Source organism: Bos mutus, chromosome 22 (genome assembly GCF_027580195.1).
Source record: "Bos mutus isolate GX-2022 chromosome 22, NWIPB_WYAK_1.1, whole genome shotgun sequence".
Classification (NCBI taxonomy): Eukaryota; Metazoa; Chordata; class Mammalia; order Artiodactyla; family Bovidae; genus Bos; species Bos mutus.
Window position 1 is genome coordinate 51,228,086 of NC_091638.1, and position 19,171 is coordinate 51,247,256.

At 40.2% G+C, this 19,171-nt stretch overlaps 1 protein-coding gene and 1 pseudogene across 1 annotated transcript in view; both read left to right on the forward strand.

Moving 5' to 3' along the window:
• The window catches only part of PRKAR2A (protein kinase cAMP-dependent type II regulatory subunit alpha), a 71,981-nt gene that overhangs the window by 16,949 nt on the left and 35,861 nt on the right, over positions 1-19,171 (forward strand). Inside the window, exon 2 of the mRNA XM_005909351.3 lies at positions 10,136-10,171. Coding sequence (XP_005909413.1) covers positions 10,136-10,171 — 36 coding nt within the window. The remainder of the gene's footprint in view (positions 1-10,135; positions 10,172-19,171) is intronic.
• LOC138984706 (small ribosomal subunit protein eS24 pseudogene) lies at positions 15,375-15,871 on the forward strand (annotated as a pseudogene).

Here is a 19,171-nt window from a genome sequence, read left to right on the forward strand (position 1 = left end):
GGGCCTTGATCATGAAGGACATTTACTTCTGAATTTGCTGACCTCAAATGCTTAGAAACATCTATTTTGTATCTTACAAAGTCTCACTATGCAGAGAGTTATCATCTTCATGTTACTTAGTTTCTACAGGTGGTCAGCATGAATACTTTTTAGACTTCTCTCATTGCTGTAGAAAAATACAAGTGTTCCAACTTTGCCTGCTTCCTTTCCAGTTGACTTCCTTTAGTTTAGTTCATTAAATGTATTATAATTTCACCCCACAAAATCAAGATGAGCTCAGTCACAAAAGTGGCAAAGTGGTAGAAACAGTAATAAAGTAGTTAATACTTTTAAAAAAGTTCATTCCATGTAAATTTTTTTTTCTATCAAATGAAAAAGAAGTGAAGCTGGTCATTGGGGATGAGAGTCTTCAAGAAAAAAGATTAAATGGAGCATGTCTGTAAAAAGGTCGAGCACATGTGCTCTGGCCCGGCTCCGATTTTGGTCAGCATGCCTAGCCTCAGCACTTCCTTCATTGTCCATCTCAGGGGCATCCAGGCCAGAGAGTGGGTGTCCTGTGCCTTCACTGCAGGTTTTCATTTCTTCACCACGTAGGCTTGGGAATCAACTCAATTAGATTTGAGTGTTCATGGAGGAGTGTTTGTTGACCTTATATAGAAATTCTGCTTAATAGGGTATTTGAACAAATTGAACAGGATAGATTGAGAGTACTAAGGTGCCTTTCTGCTTTCACATAATCATCAACTGCCCAATTTCATATAATAAAGAACTTTTTATCTAATTAAACCTTCTTTAGGGTTCCTCCTCCAAAGCTGTTTCCCTAAACATTTGTCTTCCAGAAGAGGATTTGGTGATGCGGGGAGAGAAGGAAATAGAAGCAGAGGTACATCACCATTATACTAAAAATGGCATGGGGGATCAAATTTGATTCTGTTGGGCTACAGTTTTATAAGCCAGGTCTTAAACATTTCCTGCATCTCAGATTTTGCTCCGAGGTTCTAAGTAGCATGCACACTAATTCTGGCCTTGAAGGAATGGAAAGACATGGTAGCAGAGTGGAAGCTAATGCAACAGTTGAACAATGAATTATATTTTCTTGTCGGATGGTGGTTTTTGTCACATCTCCTCCTACTGGATATGTGATACATTTTTCAAAGCAAATGAAGATGTTCAGGATAAGCCATTATTTAATCAGTGAGAATGAATATGCCCCTGCAGATGTTTTCACAAATGTTTAGTTAAACATTTTAACTTTAGTGTTTCTAAAGAAAAATAAATGATCATAGTAACTTCTGCCTATTATCAGTAATTGTAACAGATAATCCTTTGAAGAACAAAGATTCAAGGCCAGCAAGAAAGCAGTTATTGTGAAGTCCAGACTAGCTTACTGATCATGGACGTGAGAACTGTTTTTCAGCATCAAGTCACAGAGGAGAGGAGAGAGGATTTTTTTTTTTAAGATGATAGTGAATAAAATCGTTAGCTTTTCAGAAATAAGGATTTTTAGCAGTAATAAATAAAACTGTTTACATCAGTCATTAGAAATGCAAATTAAAACCATGATGACATACTACTTTATACCCACTGTTATAACAATAAAAAAATATTAACAAGTGTTGACCAGGATGTGGAAGAACTGGAACCCTCTCATCCTGCTAGTAGGAGTGGAAAATGGAAAAGTCTGGCAGTTGCTCAAAAACTTAAGTATGGAGTTACCATACAGCCCACCAATTTCATTCCTAGATGTATACCCAAGAGAAATGAAAATGTATAAAATGTGTATACATGAAGGTTCATAGTAATGTTATTCTTAATAGCCAAAAAGTGGAAAAAGCCCAGGTGTTCACCAGCTGATGAATGGATAGATGAATGTGGTATATCCATACAATGAAACTGTCTGACAACAAAAAGAAATGAAGTACTAAAAGGTGCTATGAGAGGCCACATATTGTATTCTACTTATACAAAATGTCCAGAAAAGGCAAATCTATAGAGACAGTAAATTACTGGTTGCCTACGGCCAAGGGGATTGGGGGGAATGGGGAGGGAGTGCTGATGGATATAGGGTTTCTTTTTGAGGTGTTGAAAAATATCTAAAATTGATTATAGTAATGGAGACACAATTCTTTGAATATACTAACAACCGTTGTATAGTATAAATGGTTAACTATGTGATATGTGAATTATATCTCAATAAGGCTATCACATTAAGAAAAATAAAGCTTTTTTTTTTTTTTTTCTTCCCATCTTACCTCTAGCTATTGCAATCCCAGGCCCCCCCTGAGAGATTAAGCTATGGCCAAGTACAGTTATGGTTACTTCTGTTTTTCTTTATATTGACTCAGTGTACTGAGTCAATATAAAGAAAGTATTAAGTATAAAGTATTTGTACTTAAAGTGAACTTGTGGGAAAAAAAAAAGTTTTTAAAAGAACTGTTAATGCTGATCTTAGAAAAATACTCAGTTTTGGACCAGGTTCATCAGTAAATTTTGATTAGTTGGTAAGTACTAATATTTGATAAACTGTATTAGTCTCATGTCAAGATTCCAAATGCAGATTTCTACCGGGGGCTTTAAACATCATTTGAGAAGACATTTTAGACATTTCAAGAAAGAAGGTGCATTCACACAGTTACACTGATGTGAGTGTTACCTGGTTACCCTGCTGGCATCCCCGGGCTGATTTTGGATGTTGTCCTTCCATGGCTGAGAGCGTGGGCTATGAAGCTGAGTGCCTGCACTCAGTCTGGTTCCACCTTTGTTAGTAGAATGAGTTATTTAACTTTTCTTGCCTTAGATTCTTTATCTAAGTGTAATGTAAGTTTATGTACTTAATGAGTTCGTAAGTTTGATAGTACCTCATAAAGTTTGTATCAGAGTTAAGTGACTTAATAACCACGAAGTGTTCAGGGCAGATCTTGGCACATAACTTTTTTTTTCCTTGACCAAGACGTATGTGGGATCTTAGTTCCCTGACCAGGGATCAAATTGGGAGTGCAGAGTCTTAACCACTGGACCTCCAGGGAAGTCCCATCCTGGCACGTAAATGTTATATGTTTTTATTTATTTCATCTCCATAATTTCCAGCATTGTTTGTTATTTGGATCAGCAGAATTTCCTTTTGGCTTCTGTATTGACTAAGATTAGGTTTTTCGGATATATATCTGAAGAAAACAGAAACATTAATTTGGAAAGATACATACGCCTCTGTGTTCACAGCAGCATTCTTTACATTAGCCAAGATACAGAAGCAACCTAAGTGTCCATCAGCCAATGAATGTAGATAAAGATGTGGTGCAGGGACTTCTCTGGTGGTTGAGTTGTTAAGACTGCATTCTCTTGTGTAGGGGACACAGGTTCCATTTTTGGTTGGGGAACTAAGATCCCACATGAATCATGGACTAAAAAAAACAGATGTGATGTATACATACACACACACACACCCAGTGGAATATTAGCCATAAAAATGAGTGAAATCTTGTCATTTGCAGTAGCATGGATGGACCTGTAAGGTATTATGCTCAGTGAAATAAGTCAGACTGAGAGGGAAATATGATATGTTTTAACTTATATGTGAAATCTAAAAAATAAAGCAAATGAATAAATATAACAAAACAGAAACAGACTCACAGATATAGAAAATTGGTGGTTACCAGTGGGGAGAGGGCTGAGGGAAGAAGGGCAAGATAGGGGAAGGGAATTAAGAGGTACAGACTACTAGGTATAAAGTAAATAAGACATGAGGATGTAATGTGTGGCACAAGGAATATAGCCAATGTTTTGCAGCAACTTTAAATGGATTTAGTCTGTACATTTTATTGAATCATTTTGGTCTTATACAGTTGAAAGTGAAAGTCGCTAAGTCATGTCTGATTCTTTGCGAGTCCGTAGAATTCTCCAGGCCAGAATACTGGAGTGGGTAGCCTTTCCCTTCTCCAGAATATCTTCCCAACCCAGGATCAAACCCAGGTCTCCCTCATTGCAGGTGGATTCTTTACCACCTAAGCCACAAGGGAAGTCCATTATACAGCTGAATATTGTAAAGCGACTATATATACTTCAGTTTGAAAAAGATTAGGTTTGTCTGTAAGTGGCAAAAAATTGGCAGCTTGAAGTTCAGGACCAGTAGAACAGGGGGCTTCATGAGGTTAGGGATCCATGTCCTGCTACTTTGCAAGCCTTTTCCTTTTCTTTTCCAGAACTGCAAGACAAAGGGTAATTAAAACACATAGAATTCGTAGTGTAAGTGTGTTAAGGTAAAATAAATCTCAGGAGACATAGTCAAAAGAGTTGATGCAGTTGCCCCTGGGGAGCAGGAATTGCAGGTAGGGAGAGATGGATTAGAAGAGGGCTCTGTTTTATTGGTGGTGTTTTCTTCGTTGCAGCCTTATAGTACTAATTAGCTTTTAAATTTATGACATGTTAAAGTTTGATGACAAGATTTTTAGAAAATTAGGGTTATTTCATGTAATGATTGTCAAACTTTTTTTTACTTAACAGTATATCTATCTTGAAGGTCTCCCTGGCACTTCATGTAGGTCTGTGGCATCCTAAATTTTAATGTGTGCATAGAAGTTCATACTCTAGCTATACCAGTATATCTTTAACTTCTTTTTCTAGACAACTTTTATTTTCACTTTTTCTATTACCTAAAATACTATAGTGATTATAGTATTACATATAGTATTTTATATACATATATAAAACATATTCCTAAAAGTGGAATTATTGCTAGGTCAAAGGCAGTTCACAGTAAAAATTTTGACAGAAACTGCCAGATTTTCTTCCAAAATTTTGAGATCACTTTGATGACTGTGTGGGGAATAGATTGATGTAGAGCAAAATGGGCTGTGGGAAGACAGGTTTGGAGGCTGTTGCAATCATCCTGGCAAGAAATGATGCCCTTCAGACTAGGGTGGATATGGAGAAAGGTAGACTGATTCAAGAAACAAAGTGGGTGGGAGAACAGATGGAATTATTAATGAAGCAGGTGTGAGTAATGAAAGAAAGGAAGGAGTCAGGATGATTCAGGTGGACCCGTGACATCAATTAGAGTTGTCATGTGAGATGAAACTTGCTTGCCGTGACCAGACTGGATGAATTCATAAATGCTTTGCCACTCTGACATTTTATAACTTGGGGATCCATGGCAGCACCCTTATTTATAGATTGACTGAAGCACATATTGAATACTTTTTCTTTTATAATTGTAGGTGTATAACTTCAGTTGATGTTGTTATGGAGCAAACATTGAGTTTATCACTAAACATTATAAATTTTAATCTTCTGTAAATCATTAGACTCCTTTTATTTTCCTTCTGTCTGCAGCGACACATCTGACCAGTGCACTACCTCCTTCCACCAGCTGCAGTCAAGAGTGATCTTTATAAAATCCAGTCTGTGATGACTCCCTTTGCTCCAGTTTCTTCATATTGAACAGAAATGCTGTGTCCACAGCTGATCCACTCACAGGGATCATTTCCAAGTGGTTCTCTCCAACTCCACCTTGTCTGGGGGTGGCTGAGCCCCCATCCTCTTTCCGTTGGTCTCACAGATGTTCAAGACTGGGGGGAAGTAGAGAGCCCTCAGGTGGGGAATCAGTGGAGCAAAGGGATGGCTATTCTCTACTAGAAGACTTTCCTGCCACTCCCTAGTATTGGAATAGGGAATCCTTTCTTCTTCTCTTAACTGGTACTTCTTCTCTCATTAAGCCTTGGTCACTCTGCTCCATATATTCCCTTCTGGTTTTGCAGTCATATCCAAGGGAATCTTTATCAGGTTAAATCTTTGTTCCTGCTCTTCTCCCCCAGCTGAACAAAAAAGACATAGAAATACTTCTGAACATGGCTCTGCCACAGGTTGGCTTCCAGAATGACCCTTGCTCACCTCTTCTCCCGCATCTCTGTTCCTTTCCCACACTGCTCATGCCATATCATATGTCTTTCATTTCCCCAAATCCTCAGTTCATTCAGCTTCCATCCCAGCCATGCCTAGACCTGACTACAGACCCAGACCCTCCTAGGCTTCCTCTAGGCACTCTTCGTATGTGCTCACAGAGCACTCTGTACTTGCCTTTGTTGTAGTATCAGTAGATATCACGTCATTATGATGATAATTATTGGTCATTTTTAGATAGCTTCTCAGATCTTTGTTGGCCTCCCTTGTGCTCAGCTGGTAAAGAATCCGCCTGCAATGCAGGAGACCTGGGTTCGATCCCTGGGTTGGGAAGATCCCCTGGAGAAGGGAAAGGCTACCCACTCCAGCATTCTGGCCTGGAGAATTCCATGGACTGTATAGTCCGTGGGATTGAAAAGAGTCGGACATGATTGAGCAACTTTCACTTTCAAGATCTTTGTGGGCAGGGGCCATATCTGAATCACTTTTATTCATATTTCCCCACTAGATCACACAGTGCCTGTCATAGAAGGGCTCAGTAATTATTTGTTGAATGAATGAATATGTATTTGGCACCAACCAATATTGAATGATTTTTATTTAGCTCAAGAATAGAGGAAATAATCAATACAGAAGAATAATATAGAGGAAAATTGTGATTTTGGAAGAGGCTACTTTAATAATAGTTGGAAGCCAGATTGCAAAAGTCTCAAAAAAAAAAAAAAGTGATCAGCTCACAAAACAGCTCATTTGAGAAGTTTGATGTTGGAGGGAAGTATTTACGTGTATGATATAGCTAGAGGCCCAGCAGGGTCTGCTAGGAGTTCTCTCTGGGTAGATTGTGGGAAGATGGATATCAGATGTTGGACACACTAGAGAAATAGCTCAATGGGATGGACTTCATTATCGTCATATAGTCACAGGTACTGGCAGAAACTACCATACCAGGGCAAACATACTGTTGGAGTTTTTGCTCTAAACTTCAGTGACCATGTACCTTGTTCAACCAGCACAAGATTCTAGGAAGAAAAAGTGAAGAAAGGATAGCAGCATTCTTTCCCTCTTCTGACCCTCAGACAAGGCAGAATTAATTTGTGTGTGAACTCATGGAAGATACTTTATCTTTTCTCTTTTCCTTCTCTTTTCTCTTTTTTCTTAATTGTGAACCAAGAGTGAGTCCTATAGTTTACTGATTGGGTCTCAGAACCCTAACTGGATTGTGCTCAGTTGCTTCAGTCATGTCCGACTCTTTGTGACCCCACTGACCGTAGCCTGCCAGGCTCCTCTGTCCATGGGATTTTCCTGGCAAGAACACTGGAGTGGGTTGCCATTTCCTTCTCCAGGGGATCTTCATAACTCAGGGATCATACCTGAAGTCTCCTGTGTCTCCTGCACGGCAGATGGATTCTTTACCGCTGAGCCATTACCCAGCACTTTTTCTTGGGCTTCTCTTGCTTCACTGAGTGGTCCTCCCCTGACACCCTACTTCTCCCTCATCTGTTTCCAGGCACCCTGGGATATTTATCCAATCCAAAACCCTTGCCTTTGGGGCTTTCCTCAAGCTTTGCCCAGAGATGCACTTTTCACCCCCTGGCCTATGAGGGCCCAGCATAATGTCACCCTTTGGTGGCAGCCCTTCCTGGCAGTCTCCATGTTGTGATTAACTGTGCTAAAGGGCCTGCTCTGACAGCTGCTCTGTATTCCACTTTTGAGATTTGCTGTGCTGTGCTGTGCTATGTTATACTAGGCTGAGATCCCCCAGACACAAGGCCCTTGTAAATATCCTGCTTCTGTTCTCTGCCTCTGTACACAGCTGGTGCTGCTAACGTCCTACCAGCCTGGTTTTGAGTGTGCCTATTTGCCTTCCCAGGAGTCACAGAATCTTTCATCTGACTCTTTGGGACCCCACGGACTGTAGCCTGCCAGGGTCCTCTCTCCATGGGATTCTCCAGGCAAGAATACTGGAGTGGGTTGCCATGCCCTTCTCCAGAGGATCTTCCCAACCCAGGGATTGAACCCAGGTCTCCTGCATTACACGTAGATTCTTTACCATCTGAGCTACCTAATCGTGCTTGGGTTTTGTTCTCCAGGCTTTTGTGCCATTTCCTGCCATGGGAAAATTCTATTATCTTGTCTATCATATTTTAATTTAAGAGAGACTTTGGGACATGTTTTCACATTCTCCAGATGTTCTTAATATTTACCACATAAAATATTCTACATGCTCAAAGAACCATGTTTTAATTTTCAGAGTATGTCTGTGTTTAGGAGTTCATTTAATCAGTAATAATGTGAGGCACATGTTTTCAGATCAGATAACCTAATAAATTAAGTTTTCCTACTCCCTGTCAGTATTTGTTTATGATAGAAAAGGAGAGCATTTTAGGCTTTGTTTTCTGCTGGAAGATTTCTCAGATTTACACTGGTTGCATACTTGGATTCACATAAAGTCTGATCTGCTGTGTTTCAGCTCTCTAAGCAGTGGTGAAATTAGAATGGGTGGTCTCTGACTGCTGTGGTTATTGACTGCATCCTCTGTGTGCCTTGGCGTTATCTTCTTCCAACTGCAGCTGTTTCCTCTGACCCTGTAAAAGTTTTTAAGATGTGTACTAATTTAAAATGAAATAACACATAGATTTATCAGGCAGCATGTCTGTGCCCATGTTGTTTACCTTTTCATCCACACAGTGATCCATTCGAGCTAAATGCCTTAAGTCTCTTGTTTTTAATTACATTTTACACTGCAAGTCAACTTTTTTTTTTTTTTAACACTTTTGAATCTTTCAGTTAGTGGGAATGCTTTAGGAATTTTAAAAAATAATTTTGTCTTTTTTTGCATGATAGATGGAAATAGTGATTTTAAGTTCACATTTAAAAATTTTGATTCCTTCTTTATGTCTTTGTTTTAAACATACAGTTCTTATTTTATGATAAGTCTATAATTTTTCTGTCTAGCCCTTTGAGGTATCCCCTGATAGCACCCATGCTAAACTGTATCACTATGTGCTTTATAATTTCAGATTGTATACTAATATTTGGTGGCGTTTAAATTATGGAAACCCCATGAGGCCTGGGTTGAGGGCTTATGCTGGTATATATTCATCTGTTTACCTGAGTGATGAGATGTGTATTTTCAAATGATCAAAGTCAGCTCTCCCGCATCTCTCTCAAGCTTCATAAAATCAGGGATCTTTATTTTGTTCACTAATGTTTTCTAAATTGTCTACTACACTGCATGGCATGTACTAGGTACTCTGCTTATATTTTTAATCCACTCTTTTATTGAGGAAGTAGTGAAATTATTGTAGGTACTTTCAGGAACCACTGGGATTTTCTTTTGATTATTTGCCTATTTGTTCCAGTAACATACCTTTGACCCTGTGCTATGCAAAATGATAGTTCTAATCCTAGTAAGGTGAGCATTTCCCTCCTTCCTGGGTCTGTATTTGTTTCAGAAACTTTGCATTAGAGTTTGGCTCTCAGAGCCATCTTCAATTTCTTTTTCAGTAACCCTCAAATTTCTGTTTTTTGGAGATTAATAAGGCATATTCTGTATGTTTGTTAAAATAAAATTAGATTAATCTTCAACTATAGAAAAACCCACCTTGTTCAAATATTCAGTAGTAAGAATTCAGATAACCATCAAACACAAGGAACGATGCAAGTGAGAAGCAGGAAAAATTAACAAAAAGAAAAAAATATTTTTAACTGAAAACATGTGATACATTTTTCTAATTAATACACTGACCATGGGTGGAGAAAACCCATCCATTTCGAAGGAGAGTATAACTTAATGGTTCATTTTTTTATTTTAGTGTAATACTCATTAAATTATTTTAAAAGGAAATGTAAATACTATTAGTTAGCAGGTCTTGTAATTATTTTTAAAAGAAGAAAATTTAAATGTTTGATATCGTGACATTACCAGTAAATTTAGTAGACTTCTTACTTATCTGGTGTGATACAAATTAGATAGAACTTGAATGTGAGTAGAAATAAAATTGCCACTCATGTTAAAGTTATAAAGAGTTTGTTTTCAAAGACATATATATATTCTTTATGTTGTCTTTATGTGATCATGTTGAACCACTGTCTGTGGTTGATGATGAAAGAATATGAATTGAACCACCACTTGGTATTGAGTTTCCTGGTTCTCCTATGAAAGATCTTTACAAAAAGGGGAAATAAAGATGGGTCATGTGACATAATGATGACTAGACGTTATTTTTTTGTTTTGCAGTTCCAATTCCTGGCAGATTTGATCGGCGAGTGTCAGGTATGTATTCTTTTTCATAACATACTACTAAAATGCTATTTTAAGATGGGATTATCTTAAATAAAAATAAGTTCATCTTTTTAATAAAAAGGTAAGTTGAAAGCATTATAGAACATTATCAGAATTACCTGTGATGCCTTTGTTCTATTTCATTTTGTTTTAAATATATATGTGCTTATTTTTAGATTACTATAGTAAGTTTGTCTCATTTATGTCACTGATATTTTTCCATGTTCATAATTATGGCTTCTAAAAACAACTTTTCATATTACTATTTCTGGCATTCTAGATTATGCTTGCCGTTAATTTTTTTTTGAGGTTTATTTATTTGTTTTGGCTGTGGTGGGCCTTCGTTGCTGCACATGGGCTTTGTCTAGTTCAGGCGAGGGGCTGCTCTGTGTTGTGGTGCATGGGCCTCTCACTGTGGTGGCTTCTCTTGTGAGGCGCAGGCCCTAGGGCGCCAGGCCTTCAGTAGTGGCAGTTAGCATGCTCTGGAGCCTGGGCTCAGTAGTTGTGGAGCATAGGCTTGGCACGTGCGAGCTTCCCAGAGCAGGGGTTGAATCCATGTCTCCTGCACTGGCGGGCAGACCCTTAACCACTGAACCACCAGGGAAGTCAGCCATTAACTTCTTGCTCACGTTGTTGAGGCCCTTAAATTACTTCCTCAGTTGTAGCGCTGGGAGTAGCAGTCTCTGGTCAGAGACTGAGCATTGCCTTGGCTGCTTCTTTGTACTACTTTCAAGAGACAGTAGAAAATAGGCTACAGGGAGAAAGATGCCCTGCCAAGACCTGTTCTTCACCTCCATCACTAATATAGACGGTGCTGACTCCTTTCATTTATTTTTTAAATATTTTTTTATATTCTTGACTTACAAATGTACTCCTTTAATTTAGAAGTAAAATAGTGCCTCGGATTGTTTTATCTGGCATTCCTTTGATTATTAACAAAAAATGAATATTTTCCAAATACAGGAAGTCTATTTTTTTTTTTTTTATATGCAACCAGTTTAATAATACGTTTCCCATTTAACTGTTGTGGTCTAGATAATTTAATTTTGCTCTTTTTTATTGACTCAAAAATTTTGATCTGTGACTGGTACCTTGAATACTTCCTGGCACACAGCAAGTACTCAGTAAATATGTATTGACTGTATACATCTGGGGTCGCAAAGAGTCGGACACGACTGACTGATCTGATATACATCTCTCTTTATTTCATGATTGTTCTTAAGCAGAGAAGGGCCCCATTTTTTCATAGAGCTGATAAATATGTTTTCTGAAAGTTTTTCTTATAATTAAAATGCTAAGCTTCTGGATATATCTAGTTTAATGTGGGATGTTAATGTGTTTCAAAATTGCTATGCGAGCTATATGTGTCCCATCATTCTTTCATATCCCATTGTTTGGGAAAGTTTCTTGGTTTTAAGTTGTCATGTGACCTAATATCTAGTAAGGGTCCAAATCCCTTTTCTACTTCTTAGTCCTTTTCTTTGAGAGAATCTGCTCATTTATGTTTTCAGAAAGTTTTTGGTAAGACTGTACACCAAAGTCTGTTGAAAGGAGATGGAAGAATGTGTTGCTTCCTATAAAAAGTCATTTACGGAGATAGGAATTCCCTTGTGGTCCAGTGGTTAGGACTGAGCTTTCACTGCAGGAGGCAGGGGTTTGATCTCTGGTTGGGGGTGAAAAGGGACTAAGATCCTTTATGCCTCGAGGTGCAGCTAAAAAAGAAAAAAAAGTCATTTATGGAGAGGAAATAGAGTAGGAATTAAGGCTAGTATGAGACTTATGAGCTGCCATCTCCCATTTCTGTTCTTCCCTGTACCTCGTTTTACCCAAAGTTTCGTAATAATAGCTGTTGACATCTGTGGGACAGGCCTGGGAAGTGGAGAGTGCAGTGACACCTCCTCCAGAGGTCACAGAGGGTCACAGATGAATTGCTGCGTAGGCTCTTTGTCAGTGTGGTTCAGTCCTTGAACTCTGCAGAACGCAGACAAGTGCTTGGTATTATCCCTCACCCTTAGCTCTTACAGTCTTACTGAAAAGTTAAAACTTGTTAATATCACTTAAATGTTAAATGAAAATAAAGAATTATTAACAGAACCAAAAATGATTATGCAGCAGAGAAAATAGCTTGTTAGCAAGAGCTAATGGTTTTTTGAGTGCCGGCTGTGTACTCAATACATATTTTTAAGGTCTTCCTAAATGCCTGCCTTGTGTTGTTGAATATAATCCTTACACTAACACTATGAATTACATGCTCTGATTACCCCATTATTCAGGTGGGGAAACTGGGGCAAAGCAGAGGTTACATAACTTGAAGCAGTCAAGGTGATAAAATGCCCAAAGACAGCTTAACGCCTAAGTAGTAACCTTCCCATCCCTAAGTACCCATTCTTGTACCCTCTAGAACTCTTGCTCAGTCTTCAGCTAAATCCCGTAAATTTCTTAGCCCACACTCTGAGTTCGGTCTTCATCTTCGTAATCTAGCTAAAGCGTGGCTTGCCCTCAAGGGCACTTCTCTTTCCCTTTCCTTGTAACACTGATGGCAGATGTGAGTGTCTCTGTTGTTCCTCGTTGCTTCTAGACCTTTCTCTCTGTCCTCCCTAAAGCCCTCAGCCTCAAACCTCACATTATATTCTCCCAGCCACTGCCCCTCCTTGTTGTCGTCCTCTAATAACTCCCAGGTTCCTTCTCGTTTCCACATAAATAATCCTTTCATCGTCTGGTCCTTCCATTCCTTGACCTCTTCTCCTCCAGGGTTGTGGTCTTCCACCTACTTCAACCTCTCACTGCTGTGGTTGTACTGTGGTAGGACCAGCATCACTACTGTCCATGTTCTCAATCAGTGGTCCAGGCCTCCCGGCACTGCCCGCTGTCTTCTCACAGCTCCTTTGCTGTCCTCCCCCAGCTCTCACAGCTCATTGATCCTGTCTCCTTTTCATTCTTTCTCAATTCCTCTTTATTAACCTTAAATTTCTTGATCAGTGATTATAACCACTTCCCTCGGTTCTCTTTTCCTTTTATATTTGTTTGGCTAAGCCACACTCTGGTTAAACCCATTCCCCACATATTCTGTGTCTGCACCACATCTGTATTTGATAGAGGGAAAACACACAGCCCTGCTGACTGATCTTGCCTTCAGTTCATGATCATTAACGTCTGGTACGCTCTTGATGACCACAAGCATACTGTTTCTATACTTCTTTCACTCTCTTGTTCTCCTAGATGAGTCTTTCATACCTTCTTTCTCCCCAAACCTACAACACCTCCTCCCGCTCCTATTCCTAGCAGATAATCTTCTCAATTTAACTAAAGAAACAGAAATAATAGAAGAGAATTTCCATAGACTCCCACATCTGTCCTTCCCCACCTGCCTGTGAGTCCAGTTTTCCACCTGTACACTAGATCTCAACCCTTCATCCTTCCAGCAGTTACCTCTTCTTTATCCTGCATAATCTTCATCCTTCAGCTGGTTTTTCTCAGCAGCATATCATTGGCGCTCCCTTCTTAAAATAAAACTTTTACAAATCACTCTTCCTCGCCAGCTGCCACTCTTTCTCTCTGCCTATCTTTATAGCAAAACCTCTTGAAAGAGTGGTCCATACATGCTTCCAGTTTCTCTTCTGTTCTCTCTTGAGCCCGTTCTAGTCAGACTTTTGTTCCCATATCTCACCAAAGCTACCTTTGTGGACTGCTCACTCACATTCTTCAGACCCTCATGTGAAGGATACCTTCTCAGGCCTTAAGTATGGTCTAAAATCCTCACCCCTCCCCAGCACACAAACACAGCCTATCTCCCTACTTTATTTTCTCCTTAGTGCCCTTCCTCTTTAATTTACTTATCCCATTTACCATCTAGTTCACTATGCAAGGGTATAAACACCAGTCAAGCAGGGAATTTCATCTGTTTTGTTCACTGGTGTATAGTTAACATTTGGAACAGTGTCAGTAAATATGGCCAAATCAGGAAGGATCAGGAATCAGGAAGAGAAATTATTGTAGGCAGAAAAAAAATCAAGAAGTGCTTCTTGGAGGAAGGCAGAAATTGCACTGGAAGTTGAAAAATATGGTTACTGTTGGGCTAGTACCAGGAAGGATGCATTCTAGGTAGAAGAATGTCTTAAAACTTGAAGGAGGATAAACGGGACCCAGCTGCTCTGGCCATAGGAGAGGAGATAAAATTGGAGGAACTTCCCTGGTGGTCCAGTGGTTGAGACTGTGCTTCCGCTGCAGAGAGCATGGGTTCAATCCCTGGTCAGGGAAGATCTGCATGTGCCATGCTACTGCTACTGCTACTGCTAAGTCACTTAAGTCGTGTCCGACTCTGTGCGATCCCATGGACAGCCGCCCACCAGGCTCCCCTGTCCCTGGGATTCTCCAGGCAAGAACACTGGAGTGGGTTGCCATTATCCTTCTCCAATGCAGGAAAGTGAAAAGTGAAAGTGAAGTCGCTCAGTCGTGTCCGACTCTTAGCGACCCCATGGACTACAGCCTACCAGGCTCCTCCGTCCATGGGATTTTCCAGGCAAGAGTACTGGAGTGGGATGCCATTGCCTTCTCCGGCATGTGCCATGAGATACAGCCAAAGGAAAAAAAAACTTTTAATAAAATAAATTGGAAAGAGAGTTAGGGAATGGGCTCCTGATATGATCCAAGGATCTCAGCTAAACTATTTGTGTGAATACATGTGCTTTGTCAGACACTGCAGAAGAGAATTCAACGACTCAGGATGTCTGACTGAATAATAACCTGGAAGGTAAAGCAGCAGAGGAGAGCTCGCAGTTCTTGAGTGTCTCCTGTGAGCCAGGCCTTGTATTTAAATGTCTCCTCCTATTATTAACCCTTTAACAAGGTTCTAGTATTGTTACACCCTCATACTGTTGAAGAGACCAAGGACTGGGGACGTAGAGAAATAGTGAGTGTGGAATAATGGATCCACTCTCAGACTGTAGTGTGTGTAGCTTCCGAGATGAGGCCTTCCCCTCTTTGATGCCTCCTCTCTCCTGCAAAGTACTGGAATTGAAAACCTACAGCTTCCAAGTCCTACATTCTAGCAGAACAGCCCCTCTACATCAAGTGATGAATACATAAACTGAAGACAGTCCATAAATTCTTCAAAAGGCAGATTTCTTGAATTCATCCTAGATTAGCATTGACTGTCCTTGAGTTTGAAACGTTAGTTTGATTCTGTTAATTTAAAAACTTAAAGGAACTCTTTTCCTCCCTGGCTGCTTGAAGATCAGCCGCCATCATGAATGACACAGTAACTATCCGGACTAGGAAGTTCATGACCAACCGACTGCTTCAGCGGAAACAAATGGTCATCGATGTTCTTCACCCTGGAAAGGCAACAGTACCTAAAACAGAAATTCAGGAAAAACTGGCCAAAATGTACAAGACCACACCAGATGTCATCTTTGTATTTGGATTCAGAACGCATTTTGGTGGTGGCAAGACAACTGGCTTTGGCATGATTTATGATTCCTTGGATTACGTGAAGAAGAATGAGCCCAAACACAGGCTTGCGAGACATGGCCTATATGAGAAGAAAAAGACCTCACGAAAACAGTGGAAGGAACGCAAGAACAGAATGAAGAAAGTCAGGGGGACTGCAAAGGCCAACGTCGGTGCTGGCAAAAATAAGGAGTAAAGATTCTGCAGTGACTGTATCTGTGGTGATTGTGCAGATTTTTCATGAAAGAGAATAAACTAAGACCTTTTACATGTCAAAAAAATAAAAAAATAAAAACTTAAAACCAAAAACCTTTCATTTTATAGATTTAGTTCAGTTCAGTTCCATCGCTCAGTCATGTCCGACTCTTTGCAACCCCATGAATCGCAGCACGCCAGGCCTCCCTGTCCATCACCAACTCCCGGAGTTCACTCAGACTCACGTCCATCGAGTCAGTGATGCCATCCAGCCATCCCATCCTCTGTCGTCCCCTTCTCCTCCTGCCCCCAGTCCCTCCCAGCATCAGAGTCTTTTCCAATGAGTCAACTCTTCGCATGAGGTGGCCAAAGTACTGGAGTTTCAGCTTTAGCATCATTCCTTCCAAAGAAATCCCAGGGCTGATCTCCTTCAGAATGGACTGGTTGGATCTCCTTGCAGTCCAAGGGACTCTCAAGAGTCTTCTCCAACAACACAGTGCAGAAGCATCAACTCTTCAGTGCTCAGCTTTCTTCACAGTCCAACTTTCACATCCATACATGACCACAGGAAAAACCATAGCCTTGATTAGACAGACCTTTGTTGGCAAAGTGATGTCTCCGCTATTACTGCTATTTAAAAAGGCACCCAGTCTGTAGTGTTTTATTATGGCAACCCTAACTCTCTAATATACCAGGCTGTATCAACTCTTCACGGGAACCAGCAGGACAGCATAGGGCCTGAAGCCAGTGACCAGGCCTGGTAGAAATGAAGGGGTTTTCTCTCACAAATACATTTTAGTGATTCACATTTCTGGATGAGGAAAGCAGCAGTTAAAATCTAGAGGAGGAAGTTATGCTGGATAATCTAGTGTTACTTTGTACAGTTCCCTATTACTAACTAGTGACATCTGCTGGACAGTGGTGGCAAAGTTAATACCCTCAAGTGAGAGGCTGTGCTGCTCTTTTAGCCTTTGTCTTCAGTAGGTCTTGAGCATCTCATGACATTCAGTGTAGTTCTTGAGGCTGCAGAGGGGATCACACTGACCCTTGGACTCCCCAAGTAACTTTTACACTGAGATAAGCTTCCTGATATTTAGAGCCATAAGGGACAGCAATTACAGAGACCTAAAAATAGATTTTTATATAGAAAATGAGAAAAGTAATTTAGGATCAGGACCAGGAAGAAGTAGAGAGGTTGAGGTAAACAGAGGAAGAAGAAAAAGGAGCTGAGTCTGATGTTCAAAAAAGCGAAAACATCCAAACCAGTTTTTAAAAAATAAAGATACACTGTTTTTCCACTAATGTCTGTGTGCTCAGTCATGTCCAACTTTGTGTGACCCCATAGACTGCAGCCCACCAACTTCTCTGTCCATGGGATTTCCCGGGCAAGAATACTGGAGTGGGTTGCTACTTCCTTCTCCATTTTTCACAAATAGGAAACATATTAATAATTTTAATGAAAATAATTGCTTTTGTTTAAATCATAGTGCTGTGTCTTAAGACTTCAAGATGTAACATTTGTTGCCTCAGTTACATTAATGTCTAAAAGTACAGAAATGAGCTAAGTGCTACAGTACTTTCCTCCAAAATCAGAAGAAGAGCAAGCCTGAAAATAAGCGAGCTCAAGACTAAGTGTCATTATCGGTAAAATCCTGTCAGTCTCATCATTAAAAGACTTGTTATTTTCAACTTTTTAAATGAAAATTTTCCATACATATGCAAAAGTAGAAAAAGTTAGTATAATAATCCCCGTGTACCCACCTATCTCCAAAATGAGGGGTTTTAAAATGCATTTTTCAAAGAAGACATTTTGAAATCCTGGACCCAGGAGTAACAGGGTAGACTGAATAAAGGTCAAGTATGAGAATATTTCTGAGGCAGAATTTGATGTATTCATTAGGTAACAGGTGGAAAGAAGGCAGTAATGGTAAGTTCAAATTTCTAGTTTAGAAAACTGGGCTGAGAATGACAGTGTTAATCAAGAGCACAGAGAACCAAAAGGTTTGCAGTTTAACATACTATCTGAGAGCTGCCTTCAACACAGCTTCCTCAGCCCCCTACCCAAATACCCATGAAAATGTGAAAAGTGACAGCAGTAACATCTAAGAACTCAGGAAGGTGTCTGCCTTAATCTTTAGGACAGACCTGAGATAAACTTGTTTCCTTGTGGAAACAAGAATGGCTTGGCGAAACATAGGGAGTCATTATATTCCATCCCTTACCTGGCTCAGCTCCAAAAGCCTGTGCTACCAGGGGTTGGGCAGCGCTCTATACAGAACATTACCTGGTGCTGTTTTAGGGATTAGAATGATGTCTGTTCTCTTACTCCCTTCTCCCGAGTTTTTCTCCATCTATTTAAGGATCCTGGTTTCCTGTTAGGCAGAGTATTGATGGCAGTACAGCACAGAAGGCATGGCCCACACCTATAGGCTGGACAAGAAAGGGCGTCCTGTCTGCAGGTCATATGGGAGTCACCATTTCTCAGGTATTCCATTAGTTCAGAAAATCAGTGGGAAGGAGGAAGCTGGAGGGCAGCTAGACCAGCACTGCGGGGAGTAAATATCTCTAAGAAATCAGGGATTGAGAGTGGTATGTATCATCTCATCCCTTCATTGTAGATACATAGAGGTTTTTAGCCATCATACAGAAGAATGGAGTGTACGATCAAGAACCAGTTATATTCCTTGCCTGCTCACAAATAAGACGTAAACCCTAACAAACAACATAAGGCTTGTAAATGAACTTGGTGGATTAAGGATATAAGAAGAATGAAGATTAGAAGGGTCCACTACAAAATGCTGATTCGTCGTGCAGTTGCTCAGTCATGTCCGACTCTTTGCGACCCTATAGACTGCAGCACGCCAGGCTCCCCTGTCCTTCACCATTTCCTGGAGTTTGTTCAGACTTACGTCCATTGAGTTGGTGATACTATCGAACCATCTTGTCCTCTGTTGTCCCCTTCTTCTGCCTTCATACTTTCCCAGCATCACGGTCTTTTCCAGTGAGTCAGTTCTTCACATCAGGTGGCCAAAGTATTGGAGCTTCAGCTTCAGCATCAGTCCTTCCAATGAGTATTCAGGGTTGATTTCCTTTAGGATTGATTGGTTTGATCTTGCAGTCTGAGGGACTCTCAAGAGTCTTCTCCAGCACCACAGTTCCAAAGCATCAATTCTTCGGCGCTCAGCTTTCTTCACAGTGCAACTCTCACATCCATACATGACCACAGGAAAAACCATAGCTTTTGGAAAAACTATAGCTTTGACTAGATGGACATTTGTCAGCAAAGTAATGTCTCTGCTTTTTAATATGCTGTCTAGGTTGGTCATAGCTCTTCTTCCAAAAAGCAAG